At 38.5% G+C, this 16,324-nt stretch overlaps 2 protein-coding genes across 2 annotated transcripts; both read right to left on the reverse strand.

Moving 5' to 3' along the window:
* Positions 1-5,145: 5,145 nt before the first annotated feature.
* Olfr69 (olfactory receptor 69) lies at positions 5,146-9,463 on the reverse strand. Its single transcript, NM_013621.3, has 3 exons — positions 9,411-9,463; positions 6,466-6,587; positions 5,146-6,327 (listed from the first exon to the last, which is right to left on the reverse strand). Exon 3 carries the CDS (start codon positions 6,262-6,264, stop codon positions 5,314-5,316), a length of 951 nt encoding a protein of 316 aa, NP_038649.2. The 5' UTR covers positions 6,265-6,327; positions 6,466-6,587; positions 9,411-9,463; the 3' UTR covers positions 5,146-5,313.
* A 5,801-nt stretch (positions 9,464-15,264) lies between these two features.
* On the reverse strand, positions 15,265-16,212 carry Olfr68 (olfactory receptor 68). The gene has a single exon (NM_013620.2). It carries the CDS (start codon positions 16,210-16,212, stop codon positions 15,265-15,267), a length of 948 nt encoding a protein of 315 aa, NP_038648.2.
* Between the last annotated feature and the right edge of the window lie 112 nt (positions 16,213-16,324).

Here is a 16,324-nt window from a genome sequence, read left to right on the forward strand (position 1 = left end):
TTTATCCTTTATCACTTGTATTTCTTCAAACAGGTTTTAAGAACTCTTCTGGACACACTGCTCAAAAAAAAAAGTCTGATTGTGTTAAGCTCACTCAGCTTTGTCAGCTATGCTCACTTGTATTCCTGATTGTGTTAAGCTCACTCAGCTTGGTCAGCTACGCTCACTTTGTATTCCTGATTCTGTTAAGCTCACTCAGCTTTGTCAGCTACACTCACTTTGTATTCCTGATTCTGTTAAGCTCACTCAGCTTTGTCAGCTACGCTCACTTTGTCTTCCTGATTGGCTTAAGCTCACTCAGCTTTGTCAGCTACGCTCACTTTGACTTCCTGATTCTGTTAAGCTCACTCAGCTTTGTCAGCTACGCTCACTTTGTCTTCCTGATTCTGTTAAGCTCACTCAGCTTTGTCAGCTACGCTCACTTTGTATTCCTGATTCTGTTAAGCTCACTCAGCTTTGTCAGCTACGCTCACTTTGTCTTCCTGATTCTGTTAAGCTCACTCAGCTTTGTCAGCTACGCTCACTTTGTCTTCCTGATTCTGTTAAGCTCACTCAGCTTGGTCAGCTACGCTCACTTTGTATTCCTGATTCTGTTAAGCTCACTCAGCTTTGTCAGCTACGCTCACTTTGTCTTCCTGATTCTGTTAAGCTCACTCAGCTTGGTCAGCTACGCTCACTTTGTATTCCTGATTCTGTTAAGCTCACTCAGCTTTGTCAGCTACGCTCACTTTGTCTTCCTGATTCTGTTAAGCTCACTCAGCTTTGTCAGCTATGCTCACTTGTATTCCTGATTGTGTTAAGCTCACTCAGCTTGGTCAGCTACGCTCACTTTGTATTCCTGATTCTGTTAAGCTCACTCAGCTTTGTCAGCTATGCTCACTTTGTCTTCCTGATTCTGTTAAGCTCACTCAGCTTTGTCAGCTACGCTCACTTTGTATTCCTGATTCTGTTAAGCTCACTCAGCTTTGTCAGCTACGCTCACTTTGTATTCCTGATTCTGTTAAGCTCACTCAGCTTTGTCAGCTACGCTCACTTTGTCTTCCTGATTCTGTTAAGCTCACTCAGCTTTGTCAGCTATGCTCACTTTGTCTTCCTGATTCTGTTAAGCTCACTCAGCTTTGTCAGCTACGCTCACTTTGTATTCCTGATTCTGTTAAGCTCACTCAGCTTTGTCAGCTACGCTCACTTTGTCTTCCTGATTGGCTTAAGCTCACTCAGCTTTGTCAGCTACGCTCACTTTGTATTCCTGATTCTGTTAAGCTTACTCAGCTTTGTCAGCTACGCTCACTTTGTATTCCTGATTCTGTTAAGCTCACTCAGCTTTGTCAGCTACGCTCACTTTGTATTCCTGATTCTGTTAAGCTCACTCAGCTTTGTCAGCTACGCTCACTTTGTATTCCTGATTCTGTTAAGCTCACTCAGCTTTGTCAGCTACGCTCACTTTGTCTTCCTGATTGGCTTAAGCTCACTCAGCTTTGTCAGCTACGCTCACTTTGTATTCCTGATTCTGTTAAGCTCACTCAGCTTTGTCAGCTACGCTCACTTTGTATTCCTGATTGGCACTTTTGCTGAATGCCTTTGGATTTGTTATTTTCTTCAGTGCATTTTTTTTAACTATAAGGCTTATTCTTACAAATCACAGAAAAAAAGAGATGCCCATGTGTGCTATTCATTCATTTTCTCTTGCTCCCTTGAAATGGACTCATTTTTGTCTCTAACCTTGAAGAAAGTGGGAAGATTGTATATTGAGGCAGAATTGAAGTGCTAGGTTTGACTGACTGACATGGATATCTGCATCTGATTCTAGGACTATAGAATTTCTGTTGTTATCTCTTTAAATAGACTTTGGGCCTCTTTGGTATTCTCAAGTCCTTCATAAACTAACACTTAAAAACATACTCTCTTAATACTCTCCCAAAGCTTCATTTTTGTCTGCTCTAAAATTCCCATTTTAAATATCTGAAATCACTAATTCTTCATCTGTCTAGAACATTTACAGCATTTATTGCCTCCTTTCATAACTTCAGTTTCACTTAGTATGATTTTTCAGCTAGAGAATATCTCTTCAGTTTCATAAATTATCTGTCTTTTGCTTTGCAATGAGAAAATATTAAATTGTTATGTGTTTTCTTGAAATTTGTTGAACTTTCTTAAAACAATCAGCTTAACTTTCTTTTTTTTTTATTGGATGAAAAGTTCTTTTTTTTAATAGGTATTTTCCTCATTTACATTTTCAATGCTATCCCAAAGGTCCCCAGCATCCACCCCCCCCCCCAATCCCCTACCCACCCACTCCACCTTTTTGGCCCTGGCGTTCCCCTGTACTGGGGCATCTAAAGTTGGCAAGTCCAATGGGCCTCTCTTTGTAGTGATGGCCGACTAGGCCATCTTTTGATGCATATGCAGCTAGAGACAAGAGCTCCGGGATACTGGTTAGTTCATATTGTTGTTCCACCTATAGGGTTGCAGTTCCCTTTAGCTCCTTGGGTAATATCTCTAGCTCCTGCATTGGGGGCCGTGTGATCCATCCAATAGCTGACTGTGATCATCCACTTCTGTGTTTGCTAGGCCCCGGCATAGTCAACTGAGTTTCTATGGGGTCATTTTCTGCAATTTCATGTGTACCTTTTTTTTTTTTTTTTTTTTTTTTCGAGACAGGGTTTCTCTATAGCCCCGGCTGTCCTGGAACTCACTTTGTAGACTAGGCTGGCCTTGAACTCAGAAATCCACCTGCCTCTGCCTCCCAAGTGCTGGGATTAAAGGCGTGAGCCACCAAGCCCGGCTCATGTGTACTTTTTAAAAATTTTTGATGCTATAATTGCATCATTACTCCCTTTCTATTCCTCCGTCCAAACCTTCCCATATATCCATCCTTGCTCTTTTTCAAATTCATGACCACTTTGTTATTAATTGTTTTAGATACCAACCAAAGAACATACACACACTGGACCTAGGCCTCCCTACACATATGTAGCATATGTGTAGCTTGACCTTTATGTGGGTTGTGAACAACTGGAATAGGGGTTATCCCAAAAGCTGTTGCCTGTATATGGTATATGTTCTTCCGGGTGGGCTGTCTAGTCTGGCCTCAGTGGGAGAGGAAGTGCCTAGCTTCACAGAACCTTGAAGTTTGGGGGTGGGGGTGAGGGGGATACCCAGGGGGAGCCCCACACATTCAGAGGAGAAGAGGAAAGGGAATGGGGAAAGGAATATGGGAGGACCAGGATGGGAACAGTGAATAGGATATACAATAAATAAGTAAAAATATATATATACAAAAACATTTAAATTAAATTTTAAAAAAAGAAAAATTCTTCTCAAAAATTATTGTTTAAATCTACCTATTGAATGATTCTCTCTGTATATGTCTATCCATGTCTATCAATCTTTCTGTGTGTGTTTATCTGTCTCTGCCTCTTTCTGTCTCTTTCTCTGTCTTTCTCTCTTATTTATTAAAACATTTTTTATCTAAAATAAGGAATCCTTATGACTTTCCCATCTACAATGATCTTCTTAGTGTGTGCTAATAATCAAGTTATTATTTCTAAGACTTGTTCTTTTGTTAAACAAAATTTAGTCATGATATTCATAGATACATCAAAATAATAAATTGATGATATAGAGAAATTTTAAGGAATTTTAATCCAGTATCAAGAGAACACAGCAAAAAGACCTAGGTCTGTGTGATCTGGCCAGAGTGCAGACATGCCGCATAGCTTTAATCCCTCTGGATAGAATACAGACACACTCTTAGAACAGGCCTTTAATGTAAAATTAGTTTATAGAAGGAAGCAGCCATGTTTGAAAGTGATTGGGGGGCAAACAAAATGACAAGTCAGAGAAAGATTTTTACATCATGAGTCAGAGATAGGATATGTCCAAGTCTCACAAGATCAGGACAGGAAAGCAAAGCTTTTAAAGAACGGCACAGGGAGAGAGTCAGTGATTTGGAAGACAGTGCAGTGAGTGCAGCAGAGTTGAGTTCATGTGTGAGTACATGCAGTTCCTTGCAGGTCAGAGGAGGCGGCTGAAGTCAGAGAATAAAATGGAGCCAGAAGATTAAAACAAATTTCTAGAATTAGTTTGAGGTCAAGCAGAGCAATTCAGTGAGAAGTTGAGAATAGCAAGATTAAATCAGTTAGTTTGGAGAGTCATTTGAGTCTAAACAGCTCAGTTGAATCAGCAAACCAGAGTTGAAAAAGAACTAGCGAGGATGAGCTTATTCAGTAGTAAGACTCTGTGTCAGCAATTACATCAGGAAGATACAAGTTACTTTTACATGAAGATATAAAGAGGATGTGAAAATTGTAAAGATAAGTGCAGAGTCCCTGCTCATAACCAGTGGGGCTCTTATAAAGCTCAGAATAATAAAAGTATCCCTTCAGATATAAGTGCCTCCTTTGCCTTAATAGTAACGGAATAAACTCCTGAATGTATAGATTTTTCTGTATCGTTGATATCTGTGCATATTACATTAACATCCATACATGCAAATTCATTTGTGTTCTAATAATATCCAGATAGTGTGACCTAAAATTCATGACAAAAGGTGGGTAGGCAATTTTTAAATACAGCAGTTCTGCCTCAGTATTCAGTTACTCTTCACCCTCTAATTTTAGTGCAGAACAAGTAAAATTCAAGTGTATGTACATTATAATAATTACATATGAGGGTCTAATCAGTATACATGATTATATTATTGCTTCAGTTTTCTAAAAGTTTATTTGAGAATATGCTAGTGACTTTACTCATCCTTTGGAATTTCTCTATTCATGTTGCTTGGAATCTTTAATGGGTTTTGAATAATATAATATAATGGGTCAATAAATAAGTTTTTGTGAATTCTTCCTTATATTATCACTGTATCTTTACTCATAAAAAGTATGTATAATTGATTAGCCATTCCATAATACAGTTTAGAAGAAAATACCAAAAAGTAAAACATAACCAAAATTATGAGTATGTGTTGGGTAAGAAGTTTCAGAATGGTGATTCACAACACTTTCTCTGAAATTAACTTTAGGAAATGCTTATTTTGAATTTTGTTTTTAAATATGATTACATGGTGTCAGGAAAGAGCATGCAAAGCTATATTCATGGTTCCAAACAAGTAAAGTGCTCTCAAAAAATTGAAATTAAAACAGAAATACACAAGGTTGTTTTTGTTTATTAAACCCATACTTCCTTAAATTTTGAGTATGTGAAATTCACATGTTGCCACACACTTTCTTATCTGTATAAGATTTAGGGTTTAACTCATTCAAGTTCTAATTAGAAACCACACAACTTTTCAACAGAGGGAGTCACTGATGTTCACAGGGGTTTCTTGGAGAAAAGCATTTTCAGGACTTGGTCACGGATTTGTTTAGTTTTAACACCATAAACAATGGGGTTCAGAAAAGGTGGGACTAACAGGTAAAGGTCTGACAGGAGGATGTGCACATAGGGGGGTATGTGAGCCCCAAACCTGTGTGTGAAGAAAGAGAAGAAGGCCAGAAGGTAGAACTGCAGGAAGACACAGATGTGAGCAATGCAGGTATTGAAGGCTTTGAATCGAGCCTCCTTCTGGGGCAGCTGGAAGACCGTGATGAAGATTCGCACATAGGAGAAGGTAATGAAGACTATGTCAAACCCTAAGATGGCAAAGGCAACAAGGAGGCCACATATCTTGTTGATTCTGATATCTTGAGCTGCCAATTTCACAATGGCCATGTGTTCACAGTACGAGTGGGAGATAATGGTAGTTCGAAAGTACTTAAGGCGACATTTGATGAGCAATATCAATGGAAATGTGGTAATGAGAGACCTCAGTAATGCACCAGCTCCAAGGCAAGTGGTGAGTTGTGGAGAGAAGATAGTAGCATGTCTGAGGGGGTTGCAGATAGCCACATAGCGATCCAGAGCCATGGCCAGGAGGATGCCTGATTCTGTGGCCTGGAATGAGTGGATGAGTTCCATCTGCAGCAGGCAGGCATCAAAGGAAATCTGTGGCATGTGAAACCAGAAGATGCCCAACATTTTGGGAAGAATGCATGTGCTAAGGGCAATGTCTGTGACTGCCAAAATAGCCAAGAAAATATACATGGGTATGTGGAGGCTCTTTTCACTTTTGATTATAACTAAAATTAGGGAGTTCCCAATCATAGCAATGATGTACATGACACAGAATGGAATTCCAATCCAGCACTGCACTGATTCCAGGCCAGGGATCCCCACTAGTGTTAAAACAGAAGGCATGAAGACTGAGCCATTGAACTTGATCATGCTGAACCTGTCAGTAGAAAGCTGTAGCGGTATTGCTGCTTCAACTTCTGTTCTATACTAAGACTAGATGCATAAATATAAGAGAAATTAATTCATTAGCAAAATAAACTCTATGTAAGTTAGGAGCATACCATCTTTTCTTCACCCTCAACCATTCTTTTCCCCCTAAGTATTTAAATGTCAGTCCCATTTTGTCCTTACCTGAATCATTTCTGTAAGTTAAATTCAGTAGATAACTTGCTTCTTCTCTAAGACCAAATGCCTTTGATCAAAAATTCCTTTCGCTTGATATTTGTCCTCTATGAGCTCTTGTGGTTTTGCAACTGGAATTCACAGAATGAAGACAGTATAAGATCTTGAATTTATCTATATGTGGATATGAATAATTCACCAGAGTGGGAGGATACTCAATTTTCTCAGGGCATGTTTGTTAGGAAGGTCTTCTATGTTTCTCATTCTGTAACTGCTATTGTGGGTCTTTTTATAGTCTTGTCCTTCTCTAAAAGGATCTACCAGTTCATATACAAATTATCCCTCTAGATATTCATTTTTTCTCAAGCTCAACTGTTTATATTATACTTTTCCTGCCCATTCTCTGAGAACCTATCTATCCATTACTTTTTTATTTATTTAATTAGGTATTTTCTTCATTTACATTTCAAATGCTATCCCAAAAGTCCCCTTTACTCATAGATCTTTTTTATTTTGGCCACAGGCGATTCTCATCTTGTTTTCTTCATTTGTCCATCATTTATATTTAACAACCCCCCACTTGCAGTCTCTGCTATCCATTCATCTTTATCAGTAACTAATTCACCTACCTAAGGCCGCCACGCCTTTCTGCCTAGGTGACTGACTAATACTGAAAGTTCTATGGAGAGGAATTTCTAATGTTTTAATGTATCCTTTGTCTACAGGAGAAAAATATTTTTATGGAGATGACTTTTTTTGCCTTTACACTATTTTCTGGGAGACAATTTTTATACAAGTTCTCTGCCCCTTATTCTCCTCCTTTACTTTAATAATTCTCAGTTATGTTATGTCAGGCTTAAAGACATGCTTCTGTACAAAAGGTCAATGCTTTGCCAAGTACCCACAGGTCCATGGGTGTTGGTGTCTTGCCTCACTGTTACCTGAAACCTGTATCTATAACTCCTTCAAGATGCCTTTCCACTCCAGAAAGATGTAATGTAATAAATGATTTCGAAAGGATGTTTATTTCCTTTCAGCAATTCACACACTTGTTCCCTGAGATGGTTTTAAGCATTAAATGCTATGAGGATGCTATGAGGGTGGATTAAAACAGCAAATCAATAAAAAAGACACATCAGGTAAATGTGCTTTGCCCTCCATTCTGCAAATATGTTAGTTGTTGCTCTTTTTTCACATTATAAATATAGTTTATCTATGAGAAAGGAAAGGGGGCTCATTTTCAGCTCACCCAAGAGAACAGTCTGCATCCCTTTCTCTCATCCTTATCTAACTCAAGGAGACTCTACTTTCTGAATTTTCTTACACAGAATTTTTCTTTAAATCACTGTATTTTAAACTGTCTTCCTTATTGTAAAAGGCAGTGTTAATACACATGAATTTTAATTTTATATACTACCAATTTTATTAACAGGCATTCTCCATGAAATCTAAATATCCTTTGAAATATTTGAGGGAAAAATGTTCATTTATTCTATCTTTATAAAGATCAATGTTATGTTTGTTGTTTGAAATCCAAATAATAGCATCTACAATCCATTAAAGATACTTTAAATATTATTACTCTGCATAGATTGTGAATATTTTAGATTGCTTTCTTTATTAAGATTGTGGTATTAGTACCAATTTTCTCTAATATATGAGAGTGAGGATGGTGAGGGGCAAGTCACAGTGTCTATCTCTATATCTATGGTTGATCAAAAACGTGCTATGCAAATAAAACTGATCAAATATTGTATTAACCCTCATGTCTCTTTCAAGTACTAGCCTATCGGTGGACCAGTATACACAGCTACAACGTGGTATCAATGGAAATACAATTTGACAATTGCACACTGCACAGAGGAAGTGATGGAATAATGTAAAGTTAAGTGTAACTGGACAAGATGAAAAGGGGCGGTCTAGAAAATAACTGTGTGGTTACAAATTACACACATTTAAAAGAAGAAAGAAAAGTCTTTCGTTGGTTGATACCTATTGATACATCTGAACTAGTACATACACTACAGCAATTTGGCTCTTCAATGTAGAAATACACCAAAAAACAGTATTACTTAGAGCTCCTATCCTAAGTCTTATTTTCCAGGGCCCAAGGTTGTAAGAATTTAAGAATCAAAATTCAAACTCCTGAGAAGCCGAATCTTAATTCCCTACCAGCTCAAGGATCACTTTGCCCTAGACTACCCCTCTGATGTTCAGCATGTGTTTTCTGCCAATATCAGTAAACTTTGTTATTTTCTGGGGCAGTCTTCCACATTGCAGAACAACTCTCAACTCAAGTGGATATTCGTTATAATTGGCTTCAAATTACCTCCTATTTATTTCTCATGAACATTTTAAATCCACATTTCCATTCCAGACATTTCCCATAAGGCAAAGAGTGAAGTTCTTAAAATCTGTAGCTGGACAAGACAATCTAAACTGCTGACTATTCTTCAGGCTCTGGATCTAGTTAATAAACTAAGTTATTCACTTGCAACATAGGTAAAATATGAATAATATCTACAAACACATTGAACAAAGGTCACAAATAGAAATGATTTTAAAACACATTACTGCATAAGTAAATAGCAGATACTCGCTGGTGACACTCTAATTTCTTGCAATTCTTATCAGGTCTAAGCATGATAAAACTCTTATTTAGATAACCATGTAGTTAAGTTTTCCACCCATTTTTTCACTTTCATTCAGATTGCTATCTCAGGGTCTTCTGGTTTTCAAAAATACTGCTTTAATCTTGTTATCCCATACTTTATTAACAGTTTCTGAAATATTTCAAGGTACATAGAATCCTCTCGCTGAAAATATTTCTAAACCTAAAACAATCAACTTCATTTGATCCATCTACTATCACAGTGTATCAAATTCATGTTTCCATGATACAACCCTTCACCCCCAACTCCCCAAAGAACAAAATCCTAAGCCCATAAACTTACCTGGAGCCATTTAGTGAGATGTACACAGAGCTCATGAATAGGATCTTTGTGGTAATTCAGTCAGGAAAGGACTACTGTTTTATATCATAATGTGTCTCTGTGGAAATGAGATTCCTAGTCCCTGTAGAATCTGAAAAGTGAAAAGAGCGTATAGCACAGCTGGCAGGTGTCTCTGTGGTGGAGACCTGTGTGTTATTTGTGAAGTCACTATGTTCATAGTGGCCATATTTGTGATAGCCAGAAACTAGAAACAAACCATATGTCCTAAAACAAACGAATGTATATAAAAATGTGGTCCATTTACACAATGGAATACTATCTAATGATGCAGAACAAGGATATCATGAGTTTTGCAGTCAAATAAGTGGAACTAGAAAATATCATTCTCAGTGAGGTAACTCAGACCCAAAAGGATATGCATGCTATGTACTCACTAATAAGTGGATATTAGCCAAAAATGTACAGGATACCTACAATACAATCCACAGAACACAAGAAGGATAACAAGCAGAAGAGCCCAAGTGAGGAAGCTTCAATTCCACTTGGGAGGGAGAAGAAAACAATCACTGGAGGCAGAGGGAGAGACCTGGGTGGGAGAGGGGAGATACAAAGAGAAGGGGAACATGATCAGGCATGGAAGAAGGGACAGGAGAGAAGCCCTGAGAGCCAGCAGAATGAAAGGATATAGGCAATATTGGAGGGGGGGAGGTAGGGGGAACCTCTAGAAAGTACCAGAGACCTGGGAGGTGAAATACTCTCAGGACTCAAAGGGAGGGACCTTAGATGAAATGCCTAACAGTGGGGAGAGGGGTCTTGTAAAGTTCGCCTCCAGTAGAGAGAACATTAAGTGGAGGGATTGGGTTGCCATTCCACAGTCAAAAACTCTGACCTAGAATTTTTCCTGTTTAAAAGAACTGCAGGGAAAGATGGAGAAGAGACTGAGGGAAAGGAGATCCAGTGCCAGGCCCAATTTGGGATGTATCTGAAGGGGAGGATCGAAGGCCTGATGCTATTACTGATGCTATGGTGTGCTTACAGACAGGAGCCTATCATGGCTGTCCTCTGAGAATCTACTGAGACAGATGCATATGCTTACACCCAACTTTGGACTGAAGTTGGGGGACCTCTGTGGTTGAATTAAGGAAAGACTGGAAGAACCTTAGGAGGAGGGCAACCCCATAGGAAGACCAGCAGTCTCAACTAACCTAGAGCCCTAAGATTTCTCAGACTCGGAGCCACCAATCAGGCAGAATACACGAGCTAGTCTGATGCCCTGCCTGGACCAGGAGAGGACTGCCTGGTCTGGCCTCAGTGGGAGAAGAGGTGCCCAACCATTGAGATATTTGAGGCCCCAGGGAGTGGGGAGGTCTTAGCAGGGGTGGGGGTGTGGGGGAAGAACATCCTCCTGGAGACAGAGGGGAGGAGGAATAGGATGAGGAACTGTGGGAGGGCGGACCAGGAGGTGGGCAATGATTGGACTGTAAAAAATAAAAGAAATTCTGACCCATAATTGTTTCTGTCTGAAAGAATTACAGAGATGGAATGGAGAGGAGCCTGAGGAAAAGAAGGTCCAGTGACAGGCCCAAAGTGGAATCCAGCTCAAGGGGAGGTCCCAAGGCCTGACACTATTGCTGAGGCTGTAAAGCACTCACAAAAAGGGACCTAGCATAACCACACTCCAGAAGACCCAACAAGCAGCTGGAAGAGTCAGATGCAGATATTTGCACCCACCCAATGGACAGAAACAGCTGACGCCTGTTGTTGAATTAGGGAAGACTGAAAGAAGCTGAGGAGAAGGGTGATACTGTAGGAGGACCAGCAGTCTCAATTATCTGGGCACCCTGGGCACCCGAGATCTTTCAAACACTGGACCACGAAACAGGCGGCATACACTAGCTGATATAAGGCCTCCAACACACATAGAGTAGAGGACTGCTGGGTCTGTGTTCATTCAGAGATGATGCACCTAACCCTCAAGAGACTGGAGGCCCCAGGGAGTTAAAAGGTCAGGTAGGATGGGGGTTGGGGACATCCACTTGGAGACTGGGGGTGGCATGGGGAATAAAATATGGCATGTAGATTAATCAATTAATTAATTGATTAGTTGATTAATTGATTAATTAAAAAGAAGAAGAAAAGAAAAAAGGGAAAGAGCATTGCTGCGTACTTAGGCAATTAGTTGCCTAAAAGAGTGTCTAGATAAAATTATTTTCTTTATCTAACCCTGCTATGCCTTTGGAACAAGAAATGAAAAAAAAAAAAAAAAAAGCCCTAGTTTTGTATATGTGTATACATTTTCTTTCTTGTGTGAAAAAAATATTGTGGATGTACATACACGTGTGTTCATTGAGTGTGGAGGTATGAAATTGATTTCAGTAATGATCATTCATTGTTCTTCTACCTCGATCATATTAAAGCTTACCTTCTCAATCAAACCAAAATCTCAGTGATATGTCTATTTTTCTCTCCAGCTTGAACTGGGGATTCTTCGTACCTTTCTTTCCAGGCTAAAATTATAGACAGAATACCTATGCCAATTGAGCATCCCCAAGTCTTCATGTTTGTGCAGGAAAATCTTAACATCTTGATTCATCCTTTTAACAGCAATAAATTTTATTTTTATAACATGTGTGAGTTTTTTCAGCTTTCAAAAATTCTTTGTTTAATTAAAGCCTACACCTTTCTACTAAGTAATATTGTTTCATGTATGTGTTAGTGTGTGTATATGTGTGTATGTATGTATACATAAGAGAGAGACAGAAGGATAAAGAGAAATTCTTCAATCCATTAATTATTTATTTGAAGATTTATTTATCCAAACTGTGGAATCCAGATGACTTCCCCATCTACAATGCTTTCTCTGTGTGCTTACTATTTTACATTCATTCTTTATTGAAGAAAATTTAAACATGATGTCTAAGGGTACATCATACAACAAAACCTGAAATTGTAGGCAAAGAGAAAGGAACAATGTGAAAACAGATCCAGATGCCCTGCTCATAGTGAAGAGCCCAGTTTAACATTACAAACTCCATTTTGCTTTCAGACTTCATTTTATGATGAATTTGCCCTCTGGATGAATTCAGCTACTGGAAAAATACCAACTTGTTCTGGAATCATGTCACTCTGGTAACAATCACAGTTCTCCTGGTCAAATACCCACTCTATTCCTAGTAACTAAAGTAAATTGATTAAGCTAGCAACCATTGTTTACACCAAACTGAAATCATTAGTAGCCAATAAAAGTGTGCCAAGCAAATGTCAACCAATCATGTAACTGCCAAGTTGGAAAGTCTCTCACCCTGCCACCATAAAAGGCAAGGCTGTTACCAGGTCAGCACCATCCACACCTTCCACTGTGCAGGAGAGGTTGCAGGGTCTGATCCTGAGCTTGAATAAAGACTTTTTGATTTGCATGTGAGTTGGACTCTTGGTGGTCTCTGGTGGTCTATGGGAACCTTGTCAGAGGGCAATGGCACATAGCAATTGTGCTAAATTCATGTTGGACCTCAGGAACGGGGAATACTTTTTGTTTTAAAATTTCCCTATTTTGGGGAATTTCAGGCATGTATTAAAATAAACTCCTTCTAACTCACTTCCTCCAACTTCGCAAATTCTCCATTTTCCTCTGAAAAGTTCCACAACAAAATTCATACTCCCCCTTTTGAAAATCCACTAAATCAGAATCGACGCCCACAAAAGTTGGAGACGAGGATTTCTTTATATTTCCACAGGAAATGAAAAATTGTGGATACCATCAAAACAGAAAAAGATTAGAATTGGACTGAAAAACTTGGCCACTGAGCCAAAAAGCACTTATTTCATGAAAAAAAAAAAAGTCTCTGTTTATAATTTCGAATTACACACAACACAATGATTTAAAACAGAAGAGGGGAAATGTAGCGACATTTTTGGAATTTTGGCTTTTTTATAAAACAAAGAAATCTAATAAGAATATGTTTACATTTTAATCCCAGGTATGGGATATGGCACTGTTTCAGATTGTCCACAGCAGCTGATTATGTTTTGCCTAATGCTCTAGCAGGGGTGTGGTAGATACTACCATTGTGTGATGCCTGGAATTCTGAGGACTTTTCAGGGGGTATATAAATGCTAGGACTCCAGGAGGTGGGGTGGGTTGTTGATGTGATCTTGGTCACAGTTTGTTAAATAGTGGTACTCAAAGAAGAAACAACAAGAAGAAATTAGATTTCCTGGTGGCAAAGATCAAACTTGCACCAAGGAATTCATTTCCCCTAATTAGTAGTTTAATGATAACTTCACTCTTTCCTTTCTATCCTTTTTTCCTCCTATCTAAGGTTAGGGGAATAAATGGTATAAAGTAGTGGAGAAGGGAAGAAAAACCCACAAAGTAGCCCAAGTCCAGCTACATATTAGCTTAGTCATTAAGGGTTTTCCATAAGTCTTCTTTCATATAGTCCTCCTTAGTTTTCAATAACCAGCACATTTTTTACTCTTTACCCCTTTCCCACATACATAACAGTTTACTCTGTTAATTCAAAATATAATCTTACTATTTTTATTTAAAAGGTATTCTATTATTAAATAGTTATTTTAATAACATTTTATTTATTTTTGAGAAATATATACAATACATTTTGATCATATTATTTCACTTTAAACAACTGCTTGCTCCCAGTTGTTTCTTTATCCTCCAATTATTTTATTTTATTGGATGGTGAGATAGCATCCTTCCAGCTGCCTTTTGTATACATTTTCTCTGTGTTGGCCTTCCTCTCCAGCTTGGTTTCCTATTACTTTTTCAAGGCTGCATTTTTTTTCTTATACCTTAAAACTAATGAGGTAAAGTCACCTCTATATGGATGATTTCTGTGTTTTAATTAGCTTTTGATTTGATACCTCTCAATAAAATACCTTTGACTAACACCAGGAAACATATTTCACATGTTCTAAAAAGTGTCTGAACAATCCTTTTCCCCTCAGACAGAAGAGCAGATAGCACACAAATGCTGTCATTAGGCAATTTTTAAATGCTGCCTCCATATTTAATTTCTCTTTCTCCTATAAACTTTAGTGAAATAAATTAAAACTAAAACTTCATTAAAGTTAACAAATGTTTGTGGTCCAAGAATATTCTTTACATAAGTCTACTATGTTTCTGTTTTTATGGAAATGTCTTTAAGGACATGCTAAGTCAATCTCTTTCTTCCCATTATTCCTGTACAAATAGCATGGTTTCATTTATAGTTTAGGGATATTAATGAAAAAATGTGTACGCATCATTAGTTATGCATTATTTTTGCATTGATAAGCATTCATATAAAATACATAAAAAGATAAAAGATCTATCACACTATAGATTGGCAACACCATTAGAAAATGGAACAAGGCCCAAACTGCAGGTGCTTGGTGGATTGGAAATTCAAGGGTACTGATATAAAAACTTGTCTTTGGGGTTTGTAAGAAGGATATGCAGTTGACTGAAGTTTAATGTTAGAGTGTCAACCTGTTCCAAGAATAGGAGAATTTAAATTGAGAGACTCAAACTTAAAAAGAGGCCATGAATTTGAAGGAGAGCAAGAAGGGCTATATTAGGGAGCTCAAAGTGAGGAAAGAAAGGAGGAAAGGATACAATTACATTATTATCTCAAAATACAAAACAAATAATAAATTTCAATTACAAAGTCATCAAATTATCCCACTGTATGTGATTTTAAATATTTAAAAGATAATATTTATCACAAATCTCTATAAATTATGAATATCTGGAATTCACATGCGACAGCATATATTTGTATTGGAGGAAGATAAACAGTTTAACTCATTAAAGTTGTTCATTAGAATCCACACAACTTTTCAACAGAGAGAGTCACTAATGTTTCTTGGAGAATAGCATTTTCAGGACTTGGTCACGGATTTGTTTAGTTTTAACACCATAAACAATGGGGTTCAGAAAAGGTGGGACTAACAGGTAAAGGTCTGACAGGAGGATGTGCACATAGGGGGGTATGTGAGCCCCAAACCTGTGTGTGAAGAAAGAGAAGAAGGCCAGAAGGTAGAACTGCAGGAAGACACAGATGTGAGCAATGCAGGTATTGAAGGCTTTGAATCGAGCCTCCTTCTGGGGCAGCTGGAAGACTGTGATGAAGATTCGCACATAGGAGAAGGTAATGAAGACTATGTCAAACCCTAAGATGGCAAAGGCAACAAGGAGGCCACATATCTTGTTGATTCTGATATCTTGAGCTGCCAGTTTCACAATGGCCATGTGTTCACAGTACGAGTGGGAGATAATGGTAGTTTGAAAGTACTTAAGGCGACATTTGATGAGTAGTATGGATGGGGATACAAGAATGAAAGCCCTGAGTAATGCACCAGCTCCAAGGCAAGTGGTGAGTTGTGGAGAGAAGATAGTAGCATGTCTGAGGGGGTTGCAGATAGCCACATAGCGATCCAGAGCCATGGCCAGGAGGATGCCTGATTCTGTGGCCTGGAATGAGTGGATGAGTTCCATCTGCAGCAGGCAGGCATCAAAGAAAATCTGTGGCATGTGAAACCAGAAGATGCCCAACATTTTGGGAAGAATGCATGTGCTAAGGGCAATGTCTGTGACTGCCAAAATAGCCAAGAAAATGTACATGGGTATGTGGAGGCTCTTTTCACTTTTGATTATAACTAAAATTAGGGAGTTCCCAATCATAGCAATGATGTACATGACACAGAATGGAATTCCAATCCAGCACTGCACTGACTCCAGGCCAGGGATCCCCACTAGTGTTAACACAGAAGGCATGAAGACTGAGCCATTGAACTTGATCATGGTGAGCTCAGAAACGTGTAGCAGTATTGCTGCTTCAACTTCTGCTACATGCTAAGACTAGATGCATTGAATTTAAGAGAAATTAATTCATTAGCAAAACATAATCTAAGTA

The sequence above is a fragment of the Mus musculus genome, chromosome 7 (assembly GCF_000001635.26).
Source record: "Mus musculus strain C57BL/6J chromosome 7, GRCm38.p6 C57BL/6J".
Classification (NCBI taxonomy): domain Eukaryota; kingdom Metazoa; phylum Chordata; class Mammalia; order Rodentia; family Muridae; genus Mus; species Mus musculus.

What these genes read in the sequence shown, in the direction of transcription:
- Olfr69 (NM_013621.3), bottom strand. Translation starts at nt 6,264, where the DNA reads ATGATCAAGTTCAATGGCTCAGTCTTCATGCCTTCTGTTTTAACACTA.
- Olfr68 (NM_013620.2), bottom strand. Translation starts at nt 16,212, where the DNA reads ATGATCAAGTTCAATGGCTCAGTCTTCATGCCTTCTGTGTTAACACTA.